We start from the raw sequence: 15539 nt of genomic DNA on the forward strand, positions 1-15539 counted from the left end.
CGGTTTTTAATAAATGTTACCAGCTAAAAACCGGTGATGCCCGGCTAACGGAAAGTAACCCTCCTTATCAGCTGAATCTCCTCCGAGAGCACCATTGTGTTCTTTTTAACCGAATATCTCTCAGAGGGGCGTGGGGAGGGGCTCCTTATTTTCATCTAAAGCAGTGGTTCTCAAACTTTTTCTGTCAGGCCCCCCCTTTGGAGAAAAAACAAAGTCGGGTCCCCTCAACACAAATAGTTAGGCTCAGTGGCGGCGCCAGAGATTTCTTTTGGGGGTGCTGTGGGGTAGCTTGACGTTTCATAGAGGGTGCTCAAACATTTAGGGTTTCCCATTAATGTACCAGTCGCTACAGTGGAATGTTCTACTGCAACACTCCCCACACAAAAACAGCACATCCTCGACTGTTACAATGAAGGCTCGATAATCAGCTCACGGCATATAGGTGTAAGCAGGGGAAAAGTGCTATTTTTACAGGTGGTATGTGGACCTCGGGAAGATTTATTTTTAAATATTGAAGTTAAAAGCATCAATCTGGTGCACTTTGAGTGCAAAATTAAGAGATATATGGATACCTCTCTCAACACCCATTTGAAACAGAACTGTAAACAGATTTACTGTTTCTTTATGGATATTTTACAAATCACCCTTTTAAACTTTATTCTTTTTTTACTGTCATATAGTATTTCATACCTGTTTTTCATTTATTCTCTTATTTTTGTATAACTATAATGATCATATAAAATCCTTATATCTGTTAGCGTAGCTCGATAGCACCAGAAGCTAACAACAACTATCTCCAGTACCGGTGTGCTCTCTCGCTCGCGCACACAACATCGCTCGTTCCACACACACACACACACACACACACACACACACACACACACACACACACACACACACACACACACACACACACACACACACACACACACACACACACACACACACACACACACACACACACACACACACACACACACACACACACACACACACACACACACACACACACACACACACACACACACAGAGTCAAGCTTTAATGAAACACAGAGACCCAGACATAATAGTACTGTACTGCATCATATTATTTTCGAATCAATAATTTTTGAAATTATGATTTTTTTTTTTAATCGTTTTTTAAATTTGTTTTATAAAATGTTTTCCTCCTGGTCTCTCGCGCCCCCCCTGGCATGCCTCTGCGCCCCCCAGGGGGGTGGGCTCCCCCCACTTTGAGAACCAGTGACAGACAGAGAATCAGCACTTTTGAAACAGGGCTGAAACAGAGGGGATTATGGGATGCTACAATGCATGATCTGTTTGGTATTTCGAGCCAAACACCTCAGAGACATGTTTTGTATATATATATATATATATCTGAGACTCTGTTGAGTGTGTGACAGTTTCCGTTTAACTCTTAAGACGTCAAAACAAAAAGCTCAGTGTTGTCTTTGTTTAAGTTTAACATGTAAAGCGAGGGCTGCTCTGTTAAAGTTGCCTTGGCCACTCTGAACTTCTCGTGAAGCAAAAATGTTTGAGTCTGTGTTGTGTCTGTGTTGTTTAGATGTAGACGAGTGTCTGGCTGTTAATGGCGGTTGTGATCACACGTGCCAGAACAGCGCCGGCTCCTTCCAGTGTTTCTGCCGCCGGGGTTTCCGTCTGGACGAGGACCGGCTGTCCTGCATCCGTGAGTGTCAACATTATAGAGAGATTGGCCAATTGGGAACCACACCACAGACATGCCAACAGGAAACCTGGCAAACTGTCACACTGCAAAAAAAGTGTACAATTGTGCTTTTTGTACAGTCTGTTTGGTTAGAGCTATTTGAAAAGTGCTGGGAGATGTATGTGAAGTTGAACTACCTTTTTTGGAGAAAAGGTCTCTAATATATGTCAAAGATATGAATAACTTGTAATAAAAAAAGAAATGTTATGTCGTTAAATCTATATTTTAGAAAATAAGGTGCTAAACATTCAGTTATGAGCACTTTAAATCCTTGCATCAAGGTTGCATTAGGGTCATTATCAAGTCAAGCTTAGAAATTACATATTTACTTTGCATACTATTATACTTGTTGCAAGAAAATTCAAAGGTCTCATCAAAGTGGTGAATTTCTGTCCACCTTTTTTTTAAATTGTTTTGTAGTGTGTGTAATTGGCTCTCTTCCTGTTTATCTCCTGCAGCACTAGAAGATGCAATCGAAGCTTTGTCCAGCGGAGGTGCCATGGAGTTGCCTTTGATTCGCCCCTTGCTCTTGATGCAGGACTACAACCAGCCCCTGGAGCGGTACGACGACTATGAAGACGACGAGGGCGAGCTGAGGGCTGAGAGTAACCTGGCAGAGAAGTTTGGTGAGTATCCCTTGAAAGCCACTAACCAATCATGACAATAAAGAGGAACCTGTGTCTGATTTCCTGAGCGAGACTCCTGGGAGGTGAAGCTGTCTACAGGCTCATTACTCCAGGTGGGAACAGACCACATGGTGCGGCTCCATTAATGTGCTCTCAGACTGTCGCTTCTTACTGTAACACTGCAGTATCTTTGGCAGGACTGAGGCTGAGGCTGAGGCTGAGGCTGAGGCTGAGGCTGAGGTTGAGGCTGAGGCCTGGCAGCCTATGACAGCCAGGAAGTCATAGGCTCTGTTTTCTGTCGCCCAAAATTGAACTCTTTTGACAGGAGCAGAACATTTTATGTGACTAAAAGTTGTCAGGAGAGACGCCTGCAAAACTAATTTAAGGTTATATTTTTTCACCTGACAAATATTTGACTGTGATCAAAAGGTTGTCCATTCAAATAAATGTGTGGTCTGACGTCAGTTTGTGGGTGTTACTTTTTATTGTTACTGCAAGTAACCATTAACCTTTATCCTATCCAATGTGTGTATGGTAAGCAATGCTCCCCCTGACTTCACTGTAACTTTAGATAGAAATCTCTGCCAACCTTGACATATTCATAACGTCAGACATCCAATGAGAACATTTCCTGCCCAAATAGGTCGTAGACAGTTTCTAAACTAGTGTGAGTGATCATTAAAAGCCATGATTAAAGTCTAAATATTATTAAAATAATAAGATAAATACTTCACTGTAATTTCATGTTCATGGTTAGAATCAGTGTGAATTCATCCATTGTTCTTTTGTTTTCAGTCTGTTTGGATGACACATTCGGCAATGACTGCAGTTTGACATGTGATGACTGTTCTAGTGGAGGGAAATGTAACCCATGGAAAAATGGCTGCGACTGCCCTGATGGATGGACAGGCATCGTCTGCAACCAGAGTGAGGATTGGCTCAACATAAACGGAGACTCCTGAAACACATGTGTACACTCACACTACTGTATCAAATGATGAAGTCAGGTTTGACAGATTAGCAGTAATGGACCCTTTTTATTATTCTCACAGCCTGTCCAGAGGGATATTTTGGTAAGAACTGCTCCTTCCCCTGTAAGTGTAAGAATGGTGCCAGCTGTGATCCAGTCGGTGGCAGCTGCCGCTGTCCGCCCGGGGTCAGTGGAGACGTGTGCCAGGATGGTGAGTCCTCCCCCGTTGTCCCAGGCAAAAGTTTCAAAAGCTTCAGTGAAATATTTCCTTTACCACAACAAGAGGTCGTTATTTGAAGTCTTCTATGTGTTGTTTCCTGTGTGCAGGCTGTCCTAAGGGCCTCTATGGGAAGCAGTGTAATAAAAAGTGTAATTGTGCCAATAACGGGCGCTGCCACCGGACCTACGGCGCCTGTCTGTGTGATCCTGGACTCTACGGACGCTTCTGCCACCTGCGTAAGTCCCTCTGTCCTAACATTACCTCACCTCTGAAGTCTCATGTCAGGAACACCAGATTATAAAAGCATTAATTGACACGCTCATTGTGAATTTTATCATAAAACAAGCGTGTAAACATTAATTAAAACTGAATAATACCACAATATACTGTATGTGTATTGTGGCTGTAAAATAAAACAGTAAAAGAAATAAAACATGACAAAATAAGACCCTATCCTACAGCAATTCCTTAAAAATGTACTTGTGTCGTTGATTTTGGTAGACATTATTTAAACTTGAACAATAAACTCTTTAAATCAATTTGAACAGGGAGCCAATGGAGGGTAGCAGGGATTTGTTAAGAGCAGTCAGATGTCATCCCTGTGTTATCTTCCGTGTCTTTTCTCCTTCAGCTTGTCCTAAGTGGACTTTCGGTGCCGGCTGCTCGGAGGAGTGTCACTGCATCGTGAAAAACACTCTGGAGTGTCACCGTCGCCATGGCACCTGTGCCTGTAAACCTGGTTACCAGGGAAATACCTGCAAGGAAGGTGAGCACACTGTGACACGGGTTTAATCTGCTCTGAGGTGTATGTACGTGTTTTTTTTTACAGATGACAGATTTTATTAGAACTTCTTTGAATAAGTCTGTGCAAAAGTTTGTACAAAAAACACAAGGAAGCAAACAAAAGGACAAAACCCACATAATTGATGTTAAAGAGGGGGCACATCAATCAACGAGGAGTGAGGTGCAGCCAAGTCCATTGGCTTTTTGATTTAATCCATAAAGAGACTCAAAATCATAACAATTGTACAGTATGAGTCCGTTGAGGAGAACCAACTCTTTTGAGAAATGTATCAACTTTTTCTCTTGTCAAAGCCATTTCCAAGGTAATAGTAACGGCCCGTCCACACGGCGACGTGCGTTGAAGCTTCAACGGTGCTTCCCATTCACTTTGAATGGGGTAACGTCACGCTTTGCCGAACTGCATCGTGGTTCCGTCGCCTTGCTTTGCCTCCGTTGCTCGCTTCAAAAGCAGTGGCGCCTCCAGAAATGTTTCATAGGGGTGGCCAAATGGGGCCACTGAAAATCTTGGGGTGGCCCACCAAAACCAATAATGTAAATGTTGTAAAAGTATAGACTAGATGAAAACAATGGCAGAGAGAATCACCTACTGATATACTTTGGTTTCTTATTTTACATTTCCTGATACTATTCATCTGAAGTGAATATAATACGGATAGTTAACATTTTACTTCAAACAACATTTAAAAGAACCTTGTTTTATGTTATGTATACATGTGTTGGTGATTTATTGTTTTGTTTTTTATATGCTAGTTGTTCTTTCCTTTTTAAAAAGACAAATACAGCTTAATTTAAATAAGTTCCTTTATTGTAAGGCACAAAATGTTCAGCATTCTCAACACATACAATACACAACAGCAACACAACATGTTCTTCAGTTATATTATGTCTCTAGGTTATAACTTGTTTTAGACTGAACAAAGCTGTTTGTGTCACACTGGGATCAAAGATGATTGACATGAATTTATTGAATCAAGTTTTAAAACATGACTATTTTATTTCAACAGGACCCAAAAACACAAGGGGTATAAAATGGTAAATGCATACTGTGATTGAACACAAAAACACCATCTATTATTGACCTTTATAGCAAATTCAAAACATTATAAATGATACAAAACACCACCTTTTAGTATTAGACAGAAAATAGGTGACGAGACATATTTCTATTTTTTAGATTAGTCCACTGTGGTGAGAGTAATACATATAGCTTGTATTCCATTTGTTTTGAAAATGTATATTTATACTTTATAAACAAACTGGTTACCCTTTTTTTAATTAGCATACAGAACATTATGAAAACAAACTTGACTAATGGTCGGCTCATAACCTCAGAACACAGAAGAGGAAAAACTGCATAGATTCTCGTTTCATTTTGAAGGAGCTGCAGACCTAAAGTGTGTAGAAGACTTAAATTATTACAAAGGTCACAATCACATTAATAAAACTGTACTTAGGTTTTAGTTTCACTTTTACAAAACAGAGTTCCACATGTACTTTCTAGTATGTATGGCCATCTCTTCACTAGCCCTATGCTGCTGCTCCCCTGCCAGCTCTGTCTCTCCTTTACTCATCTTCTTCTTAAAATAAGAAGAGATGTCTGTTGACTTTCTCTTCATTTTCTGCAAATTGACATTACACACAGCAGTGATTAATAGTAGCCTACACATTACACCAGCTCAGCATACCGACATCAGCTAACGTTAGCTTAGCAAGCTAAACTAACGCTAACTAGGATAGCCGCCAAAATGTGTTTACAGACGAATTATACCTGAAGTCAAGCCAGCCTTTACTGAGCCCCGAGCCTGTTTTCCTGATCTTCCAGCGTTTTTCTCGTTTTAATGCCATTGAACACACATTTGGATCAGAATAACAGCTAAAGGTAAGCATATCTCCGTTTTTTGCTACCTAAAGCTAACACACTAAAGCCTAAAGTGTTGTGGGGCTTAACAGGCAACGAACGTATACGACTTACCTTCTAGAAGTCTGGTGAATTTTTGTCAAGTCAGATCCTCAGTCAGTAGAAAGAAACGTTTTGCTGCAACCTGCTGCTGTCTGTGCGAATCTCAGAGTGGTGCGTGCGAGTATCAGAGTGTTACCATGGTAGCAGAGGGAGAGGGAGGGGCTGCAGTATGAGCGTTGGAAGCTCAAATCAAGCGACTCGCTGGCTGTGTATTTGTTGTTAAATATCAGATAAACTACTACGCATACGTGACTGGCGAGGCAGTGTGTGTGTGGTGGGGGGGCCAGTGGGGGGGCCAACAAATATATCATGGTGGCCATGGCCCCCCCTGGCCCCCCCCTGCTGGCGCCACTGTTCAAAAGTTGAGAAAAGTTCAACTTTTCAAGCTTCGACGGAAGCGTCAGCCAATCAAATCATATGCCAGTTCAAGCTCTAGCCAATCAAACCGTGTGCTTGTGTGTCCGGGGTGGGAGATTCATGTGATTGGTTGTTGGTCGAGCTTCAGACACGCCCGCCGGCAAGCTTCAACACACGCTGCCGTGTGGACGCTGCGTAAACACCTATACTTTATACTTACAGTGCCAACTTGGGGTCAATGAGTGAAATGTTATGTGTCTGAGTAGCAGGTGGAATTTGCAGCAAACATGCCATTTCTAGTTTGGCTTTTTTTAGCGGCACTGCTTCAAGCCCGTTAAAGAGAACAAAAAGATGAATACACTTAAAGGAGAGTAGGATGATTTGCATTTTTCTTGTATTTCTGTTGTCTCAACATGATAAGTAAGCACCCTCTTCTTTCTTCAGAATGCAACCCAGGTACTTACGGAGCCGGCTGTGAAAAGAAGTGCGTCTGTCCGCCAGAAGTGTCATGTGATCATGTGACTGGAGAGTGCCAACGAAAATGCCCTCCTGGTCGTCATGGAGAGAACTGTGATCAGGGTATGTGGCTCTACAGAGGACACACTCTTCACACACTTTAAGGTACATTTGTTTCCTGTTTGTTTTGTCCTCCCGTGTTGTGACAAGTCTCTCCTGTGTGTCCTGTGTCAGACTGTCCAGCGGGGACGTTTGGGACAGGCTGCGTGCATCCCTGTACCTGCACTGGCGCCCCATGTGACAAAGTGACGGGACAATGCAAGTGTCCTGCGGGGACGTCAGGAAAACACTGTGAGAACTGTGAGTGCAAAGGGATTTTTTCTAACAGCTGAGTTTAATTAACACACCGATCTCATGTAACATCATTTCTAATCATTTATTCTTTTTCACAGTGTGTGCGGAGGGTTTCTGGGGTCCAGGCTGCACGGAAACTTGCCCACTTTGCGAGAATGGAGGCGTGTGTGACAAACACAACGGGTCCTGTAACTGTGCCCCGGGGTTCATGGGCAAATTCTGCCAGAACTGTGAGTATCCGCAGTGGGCCTTTTTTGTTTTCCACAGCAACATGCATTAAACCAGCAGAGCACGATGGCAGAGCTTTGGAGTATGGAAATCATTCTGTGGTGCAGTTTGGACAAGAAATAGAGCAACATGTCAGAAGGCAGAGGAATAGTTTTTCTCTGGGGTTGTTAGTTACAATCCTTCAGCCGGAAAAACCTCAGACATAATTCACTGGGAAGAACGAATGCTATTCCATTTCAAACAACCAACTGGCTCTTAAAGCCTCGTTTGACGGCTGAACCTCAGGACCAAGCCAGTCATGGGATCTTGCTGTGCCTTCGTGCATTTCTGTGAAGTTCTGGTAGATTAATCTCAATGTAAACCATCAAGACTAATCTTTCGATTTTGTTTTTCCATGTTCAGCGTGCCCTAGTGTACGTTTTGGTCAAGGATGCCAGATGAAGTGTGTGTGTGAGAACAATGCTCGCTGTGATCCGGTGAGCGGGCGGTGTACCTGCGCTCCTGGCTGGACCGGACACAACTGCAGGAAAGGTAACTTTTTCAAATTCTGCACACACTTTTGTATTCAACAGTAAAAGATGTCCCTCTCACTCGTGGTGTTTGTGTGGCAGCGTGTGATGCAGGGCACTGGGGCGCAGACTGTGCAGAAACATGTGACTGCAGGAACGGAGACGGCAGCTGTGACGCTGCGACGGGCCAGTGCAACTGTGAGGCCGGATACACAGGAGCACACTGCCACCAGAGTATGTAGCTTTGTGTTAACGCATTTAAACGACCACAGTGTTCATCTCTCATGATATGTTATGATGGTGATGTAATGATCATGGCATTACGTCAAGTGTTTGTTTGTATAAAAACGACTATAAAGTAATTGCACACCAGAAAGTCATAAACTACTGCCTGAGATCGCATGCTGTAGTTTTATTAAATGTGCCAACTGCTAGGACTGTCTTAGGGAAGATAGCTTTTAGATGCGCAGCTCCTCTGTCTTGGAATAGTCTGCAATTGAAATGGAAACTGAGCAATCTGGTGCCACTAAATGTTTTTAAAGCTCGGTTGGATGCTACTCAATCAGAAGCTGTTGGTACCTGCTCATGTGGATAGTTATTGTAAATTGTAAACCCTGTAATGATGCTGTAAGATGTCCTTTTTGTTGTTCTGTTTATGTTTTTATGTTTCATGTGGAACCTACTTGAGCAGGTCTCCCTTGAAAAAGAGATCAATGATCTCAAGGGGATACACCTGGATAAATAAAAAAAATAAATAAAAAAAACGGGAAATCCTGCACTCTGACCGTCGCTTATCTTCACTTTAATGATCTTTCAGTCTGAGACTTTGTTAATACAATGAGCACAGCTTTGGGTTTTTTGGTTCTTCCAGTTTGTTAAAAAATAAAAACAATCCTGGGAAAAACTGGTGGCCCTCTTTTCAAACTCAAGGATTCAAAAACGTAGTTCAGAATCATCAATCAGAACACTTGATTTGGATTTATAGACCATGGGGGGCGCTTCAATGACTACACCCACTCCTTTTTTAAATCTAAGAGCTTAACTTTTTCTAAGTTATTTGAAGCTACAGATCTCTAGTCTGTGACTCTGTCGTATGTTATTCCCTCAGAGTGCCCATCCAGTATGTTTGGTCTTGGTTGTCGCCATCGGTGTCAGTGCGACAACAAGGCGTTGTGCGACCATGTGAGTGGAGCGTGTACCTGCCAGGTGGGATGGACTGGAAGCTTCTGTGAAAAGGGTAAGAGAAGATACTTTGCACAAAATCACAAATGTATACTTAATATGTATACATGTCAGTAACAGCGTTCCCATCTGTGTGTGTTTCAGCATGTCCTCAGGGTTTCTACGGACTGGACTGCCAGGAGAAATGTTTGTGTCTTAACGGAGGAAGCTGTGACCACGCCAGCGGAGTTTGTTCCTGTCCCGCTGGCTGGATCGGTTCTTTCTGCAACCTGAGTAAGTTAAAGCTGCCCATAGAAAGTTAAACGTTGATGTGTTGGTGGACATTCGTGTAGCAGCATCAAGGCACCGAGAACATCTTTGTAGCGCTGACTCACAGTGGAACAAAAACACGCTTGGTTTCAGAGTTATTTGAGAAAACCCAGCCCAGTCACACATGAGAAAGCACCGCCTCGATGTTCCCCATGCTATGGCCTGTATCAATTACCAGACACTGGAAATTCCACTTTTGATCAGCAAAGTTCATCAGGAGGTAATCATATTGTTTGCCCCTCTCCTGGCAGCGTGCCCCACCGGTTTCTATGGGGAAGGATGTAACCAAACCTGCAGCTGCCGTAACCATGGCATCTGCCACCCGGCCAGCGGGCAGTGTGTGTGCACGGCCGGTTGGACCGGGCCCAACTGCACTGAAGGTGAGTGAACACAACACAGGGCAAAGTAATCATCTTTATGACAGGTGAATACATTCAAGATGGTCTTCTCTATGCGTTTTCCTCCCAGAATGCCCTGCAGGGTTTTACGGGGCAGATTGTCGGCAGTGCTGCTTGTGTCAGAACGGAGCGACCTGCGACAAAACCAACGGAAAATGCACGTGTTCCCGCGGATGGACGGGCACAGCCTGTGAACTTGGTAAGACTCAGAGAAGCTGTGAGTAAGAGTCTCCTTATGTGTGACCACAAAACCACCAGATGGATCATTGTTAGGAAAATTCTCTTTTTTTTACAACTCTGGTTTTATTTTTGTACATTTGGCCGTCATTTATAATATATAATATAATGTACTAACATTGCTATGGCAAAGCCTTGGCGAGAAGCAGGTTGTATGTATGCCAACATCTTTACTTTCTCAAGGTTTTTATTTGGAGTTATAACCAAAAGTGAACACCGAGACACACTGGAAAACTGTGTGCAACTGAAAGTCAAAGCTGATTCAACTGATGTCTGTTTAAATTGCCTTAGTTTTCACTTCCATATAACCTGGAAATGTGTTAAATACAGGCTTGTGTGTCTTGCCTTGTCAGGTTCTACTTTACCACTGTAGCAAGCTTTACATAAAAAGTTATAACAATAGTAACATGCTTGTGAAATAATTGGATTTCATTGGTGGATTTAGTGATTTGGGAGCGTTTCAGGCAGAATAAAAAGTCATTTAAAAACACTCATATAGTGTAGTTAGCCATAGGTCTTTATAGTATGCCAAAGAGTAGTATAAATTAAATAAAGTCATGGTATAGTATGCCATTCAATTTATTTTTTGATTTAGTGTGGTATGTTATATGTTATTAGACAATTTACAAATGTAAGTCCAAACCATGTCACATCAGTTTTTAAACAAATGTAAATGGCTTCATCCAACTGCCAATGACATCTGAGCAGAAGTTCAACCAACCAATCAGCAAACAGACCAACATCTTTAACTCATCACTCTGTAATTAAACACGACCAACGTTTCAAAGCTGATCCAAAATGAGAAAACTAATACACCCTTATGTATAAACATTGATCAATGTTAATCTGAGGCTTTTCTATAGTGAACGTTTTTTGGCCGAGCTCGACAAACTTTCTGAATCCAGCCTTGTCTTGCAAAGCAATAATGATGTTGGTTAATCTGGAGAGTAATGCTGAAAAATTACCTGAGCCCTGAAGTAAATATTTAAAACACTGGCCTGTGGTTGTTCTCCTGTGCTCAGGAAATTCAATCCGCTGTCTTAGTTCATTTGTTTGTGCCTACAGTCTGGCTATTTGCTGGCAGAGTTAGTTTCTGCTCCACAGACGAGTCTGCTCTGTAAAAGTCTCCGTGGACCCAGTGATGACATTCCAGCTCCTTCTCCCTCCGAGCTCCTCATCACACTCTATCCTCCCTCTGTGCCTGTTACAACCTTTCCCTGTCGGGCCGTGCCAGGCCCAGTCCCCCCTTCATGCTCAGGAAACCTCTAATCCTGTAGCTGGAACTCTGTGGCTACTACCTATGATTGCCAACTCCATACTTTGTTTAACTGTAAATTATCAGAAAAAACTAATCATGTTGCAGCACTCAGCAGAAATATGACTGTCGCATATAATTCAGGGATATAAGGACCATTTATTGTCATTCTGCAAGACAGGGTTGCATAACGAAGTGCAGCTGTCTTTTCATGCTATCAAAAAAACAAGACAAAACTAAATCAGTTGTGTTTTCCTGTGGAGATTTTTGTTTTTATTTGCGTCAGGGGCATGTAGAGATCATCATCTGTTTATTTTCTTTCTCTTGTCTCACTTTTGTTTTCTGCTCCTGCACCCTGCTGTGTGTTTGCACAGAGTGTGTGTCAGGCCGGTTCGGGGCGGCCTGCCAGCAGCAGTGTGAGTGTGAGAACAGCGGCCAGTGTGACAGACAGAGCGGAGAGTGCAGCTGCAGCGCCGGCTGGGTCGGAGAGCGCTGTGAGAAAGGTGAGTGTGCTGCACAACCAGAGCAAAACACCGTGGTGAAGTTCGTTCTAGGTTGGATTTTTGACAGACATTGAGTTTGGTGATCTTCCTCAGTTTCACTGAAAGCCGTCGGGTGTCAGAGCCCTCGCTCTTAACCACATCAATAAATTACTTTTAGGATATATAAAATAAAAAATGTGTCCTATGTGGTACAGCTTTTTTTAAATAATGATGTGTTTTGATTTGATCTTACAAAATTATTACAGTAACAGATAATTTCAGTTTTTTTTATAGCTCATAATTGAAAACAAAGATCTTCTATCAAAAATGTCAGTAAAATTCACTACACATCAGTCAGTCATAGAGTGAATGTATGTTGGATATCCAACCTTAAACTAACTTGCCTGAATTAAGTTTTTTTGTTAATTATAACCTCTATTTTGCACCTTTTCTGCTCAGCATGTGAAGCAGGGTTGTTTGGTGCCGGATGTGAGGAGAGATGTCAGTGTGTGCACGGAGCGTCATGTCATCACATCTCTGGAGAGTGTCTGTGTCCACCAGGGTGGAGAGGAAGGCTCTGTGACAAAGGTACAGACCTGACCTCATGACACTGTGGGGCACTCACAACCACTGCTGGGTGGAGGTGTTGGAGTTTACTTGATTTTGATATTTTTTGTCCAAGTTGTACTTCAGCTATTGCTACTTCCTGTTTACTGACACTATTTCATTTCTGTCTGGGTGGGAAGAGTGATCCTGTCTCAGTTGCCCACATATGTCATAGTCTAAGCAGAAAGTGTGTTAACATATTGCTCAGGTTTTAAAGCCGTCTGAAGCAGGTTTATAATTGGGCTATATGAATAAAACTGTTTTTCCTTTATGACATTTTACCTGGCTTGTGTTTGTCAGGGATCTTTACACTTCCTATGAGTAAAAATGTATACAAACTTATAAATCATTTTCAGTTGACATATATGACAAATAGAGTGGTAGATATCTACAAGCAGCATCCTTTGCAAAGGAAAATGTGCAAAATGTCTCCCAGTTACAGCTGCAATTATGTCATATTGTTTCCACTTTGTTTCCTCTCAGCGTGTTTGCCGGGCGCGTATGGAAAGGCTTGCATGCAGCACTGCTCCTGTGCTCAGGGAACATCCTGCCATCACGTCTCTGGAGACTGCGGCTGTCCTCCTGGATTCACAGGAAACGGCTGTGAGCAGAGTGAGTGCCGCAGGACCGACGTCTGCCTCCAGGACAAAATGAAGATGCTTTTATTAACTCAGTCTTGCGTTATGCTTTAAATGACACATTGTTGATGCATGAGAAAGCTAGAACATCTCTAACTAACCTGTACGTTCCTCCCTCAGCTTGTCTTCCAGGAACATTTGGACAGAACTGTAACCAGGTCTGTCAGTGCTCGGAGACGAACCAGCTCTGCCACCCGGTGTCCGGCCTGTGTTACTGCGCTCCAGGTTTCCATGGCCCCAAATGTGACCAAAGTACGTAAAACAGCATATTTATACCTCTTAAACATATATCATATTATACTGGAGTAAAAGCCTTTTTAAAACGACATATTTTCTGCTGTTTTAATGTAATGTTCAGTTTGTGGAGAGGGTCGTTATGGTCCAAACTGTGGGAGTGAGTGCCAGTGTGAAAACGCAGGGAGGTGCATTCCTTCCACTGGAGCCTGTGAATGTCCAGCAGGGTTTATAGGCGCGCGCTGCAACATCAGTGAGTCCATCTGTAACTTAAATACAAAATATGCAACCAATTATTGTTATAAATGTATTTTTATTATTTATCTATAGAATATACAAAAAGAACAGACTGTACAATTCTGTCATTGACTGAACATTAAAGAGTATTAAAGGTAATCTAATAATGATAGTACGGGATGACCAGTGTCTGTGTTGTCTTGGTGCTGACAGCGTGTCCAGCGGGGCGTTACGGAGTGGACTGCGCTCGGGTGGCGCTGTGTGGAGTCGGAGCTCAGAGTGACCCGCTCACCGGACGCTGTGAGTGCACCCTCGGGCGCAGAGGAGACGACTGTGGACAAGGTGAGCACTCAATATTTACATTTAGATTTATTTTGTGTTGTCTTTACAGTTAGCCATGTAGAAAGTAAGCTTTTCTGAAGCAGGATCAATTACACATTTTGTAGGAAACAGGTTAACTCCTTACAACTTCAGTCAGTGCACACATATGCAATAACCTGCACCTGAATACTGGTGGGGCTAAAGCTTAGAGATATGATGGAGCGGATTAATGGTTTGATTCGTCTTTTGTTACCAGTTTTTCCTGCTTATTTTCAAGTTGGAGGACAATAATCTTATACAAATATAAGAAAAGATAAATAAATAGTTGAACTATAGTGAGGAAACAAAGCTGACTAATTGTATAACTTAGGAACTTTAGAATTGGCTTCAAACATCATCAGTCATATCTCTGTCACCTCTGGTTTATCTCTGTCCTGTTGACCTCTAAACGACCTCAGATCTCTAAGATGATAAGCCTTCTGATCATTTAAAAGTCTAGACTCCCCTGTGCAGGTTTCCATTAGTGTCACCGACTCTCTATGTTCACTGTGATGGAGGTACAAGTTGTTATTCTTACTGTACAAAAATGAATAGCAGCAAATGGCTCCTTCTGAAGAAAACAATCTTCTGGCATGTGCTGGGACAGTTACAGTTACTGACAACAACAGGAAGTATTTTTAATGACGGAAAACAACTATTCTGAACCTGTTTTGAGTTGTCTGTTTTGATAAGAAAGCCAGATGTTTTCTGCGGTTTAGTTTGACGGTGTGTTTCCTCCCTCAGGCTGCCCTCCAGGCTGGTTTGGATTGGACTGTGTCCAACGCTGTAACTGTAGCAACGGTGGGGTGTGTGACTCTGTGACCGGAATCTGTACCTGCAGCCTGGGCTGGACTGGCTCTAACTGTGATAAAGGTGACACACACACTACTATATTTCTTGTGTCTGGGTCTCATGGGTCTCATGGATGTCATTTATGATTTGTTCTAGCATGCTCAATCCAAAACAAGTCACTAATGTAAAGTCATGTTGTTTCTTTTTCTTATGTGTCCTTGTGTTTTTGCTTCCCAGAATGTCCTGCGGGCAGATTTGGTGCCAACTGCCAGCTGAAATGTGACTGTCAAAATAAAGCTACTTGTGACAAAGTGACAGGGATGTGTCAATGTGGTCCGGGCTACTATGGACCTCTGTGTGAACACGGTGAGAACTGAAGGGGAAAACACACACAAAGAGAAACACAAGCATCATTAATGTTTTATAAAGAACAAAACTGTTAACTGACCAATATTTGTAAATTGTAAGAGTTGTCTGTAGCGAAGGAATGCATAGAGCTTGACTGCTGTTAATTACAGTTACTTCAGGAGGCATTTCCTTTATTACAATGAGAGTGGGCAGTGTTTTGTTTTTTGGGGTCAATTATTCCCCTGTCATGC

At 42.5% G+C, this 15539-nt stretch overlaps 1 protein-coding gene across 3 annotated transcripts in view; it reads left to right on the forward strand.

Annotated features, from left to right (window-relative positions):
• megf6b (multiple EGF-like-domains 6b) overlaps window positions 1–15539 on the forward strand; it is a 57851-nt gene that overhangs the window by 39407 nt on the left and 2905 nt on the right. For all 3 annotated transcript variants that reach the window (XM_034082679.2, XM_034082681.2, XM_034082680.2), the window contains 23 exons: window positions 1565–1687; window positions 2185–2352; window positions 3148–3279; window positions 3405–3533; window positions 3650–3778; window positions 4174–4308; window positions 7108–7242; window positions 7354–7479; window positions 7572–7703; window positions 8104–8232; window positions 8313–8444; window positions 9319–9447; window positions 9537–9665; window positions 9953–10081; window positions 10170–10298; window positions 11966–12094; window positions 12533–12661; window positions 13163–13291; window positions 13438–13569; window positions 13676–13804; window positions 14002–14130; window positions 14893–15021; window positions 15178–15306. In XM_034082679.2, the coding sequence (XP_033938570.1) occupies window positions 1565–1687; window positions 2185–2352; window positions 3148–3279; window positions 3405–3533; window positions 3650–3778; window positions 4174–4308; window positions 7108–7242; window positions 7354–7479; window positions 7572–7703; window positions 8104–8232; window positions 8313–8444; window positions 9319–9447; window positions 9537–9665; window positions 9953–10081; window positions 10170–10298; window positions 11966–12094; window positions 12533–12661; window positions 13163–13291; window positions 13438–13569; window positions 13676–13804; window positions 14002–14130; window positions 14893–15021; window positions 15178–15306 (3021 nt within the window). The remainder of the gene's footprint in view (window positions 1–1564; window positions 1688–2184; window positions 2353–3147; window positions 3280–3404; window positions 3534–3649; window positions 3779–4173; window positions 4309–7107; window positions 7243–7353; window positions 7480–7571; window positions 7704–8103; window positions 8233–8312; window positions 8445–9318; window positions 9448–9536; window positions 9666–9952; window positions 10082–10169; window positions 10299–11965; window positions 12095–12532; window positions 12662–13162; window positions 13292–13437; window positions 13570–13675; window positions 13805–14001; window positions 14131–14892; window positions 15022–15177; window positions 15307–15539) is intronic.

This window comes from Pseudochaenichthys georgianus, chromosome 5, assembly GCF_902827115.2.
Source record: "Pseudochaenichthys georgianus chromosome 5, fPseGeo1.2, whole genome shotgun sequence".
Classification (NCBI taxonomy): Eukaryota; Metazoa; Chordata; class Actinopteri; order Perciformes; family Channichthyidae; genus Pseudochaenichthys; species Pseudochaenichthys georgianus.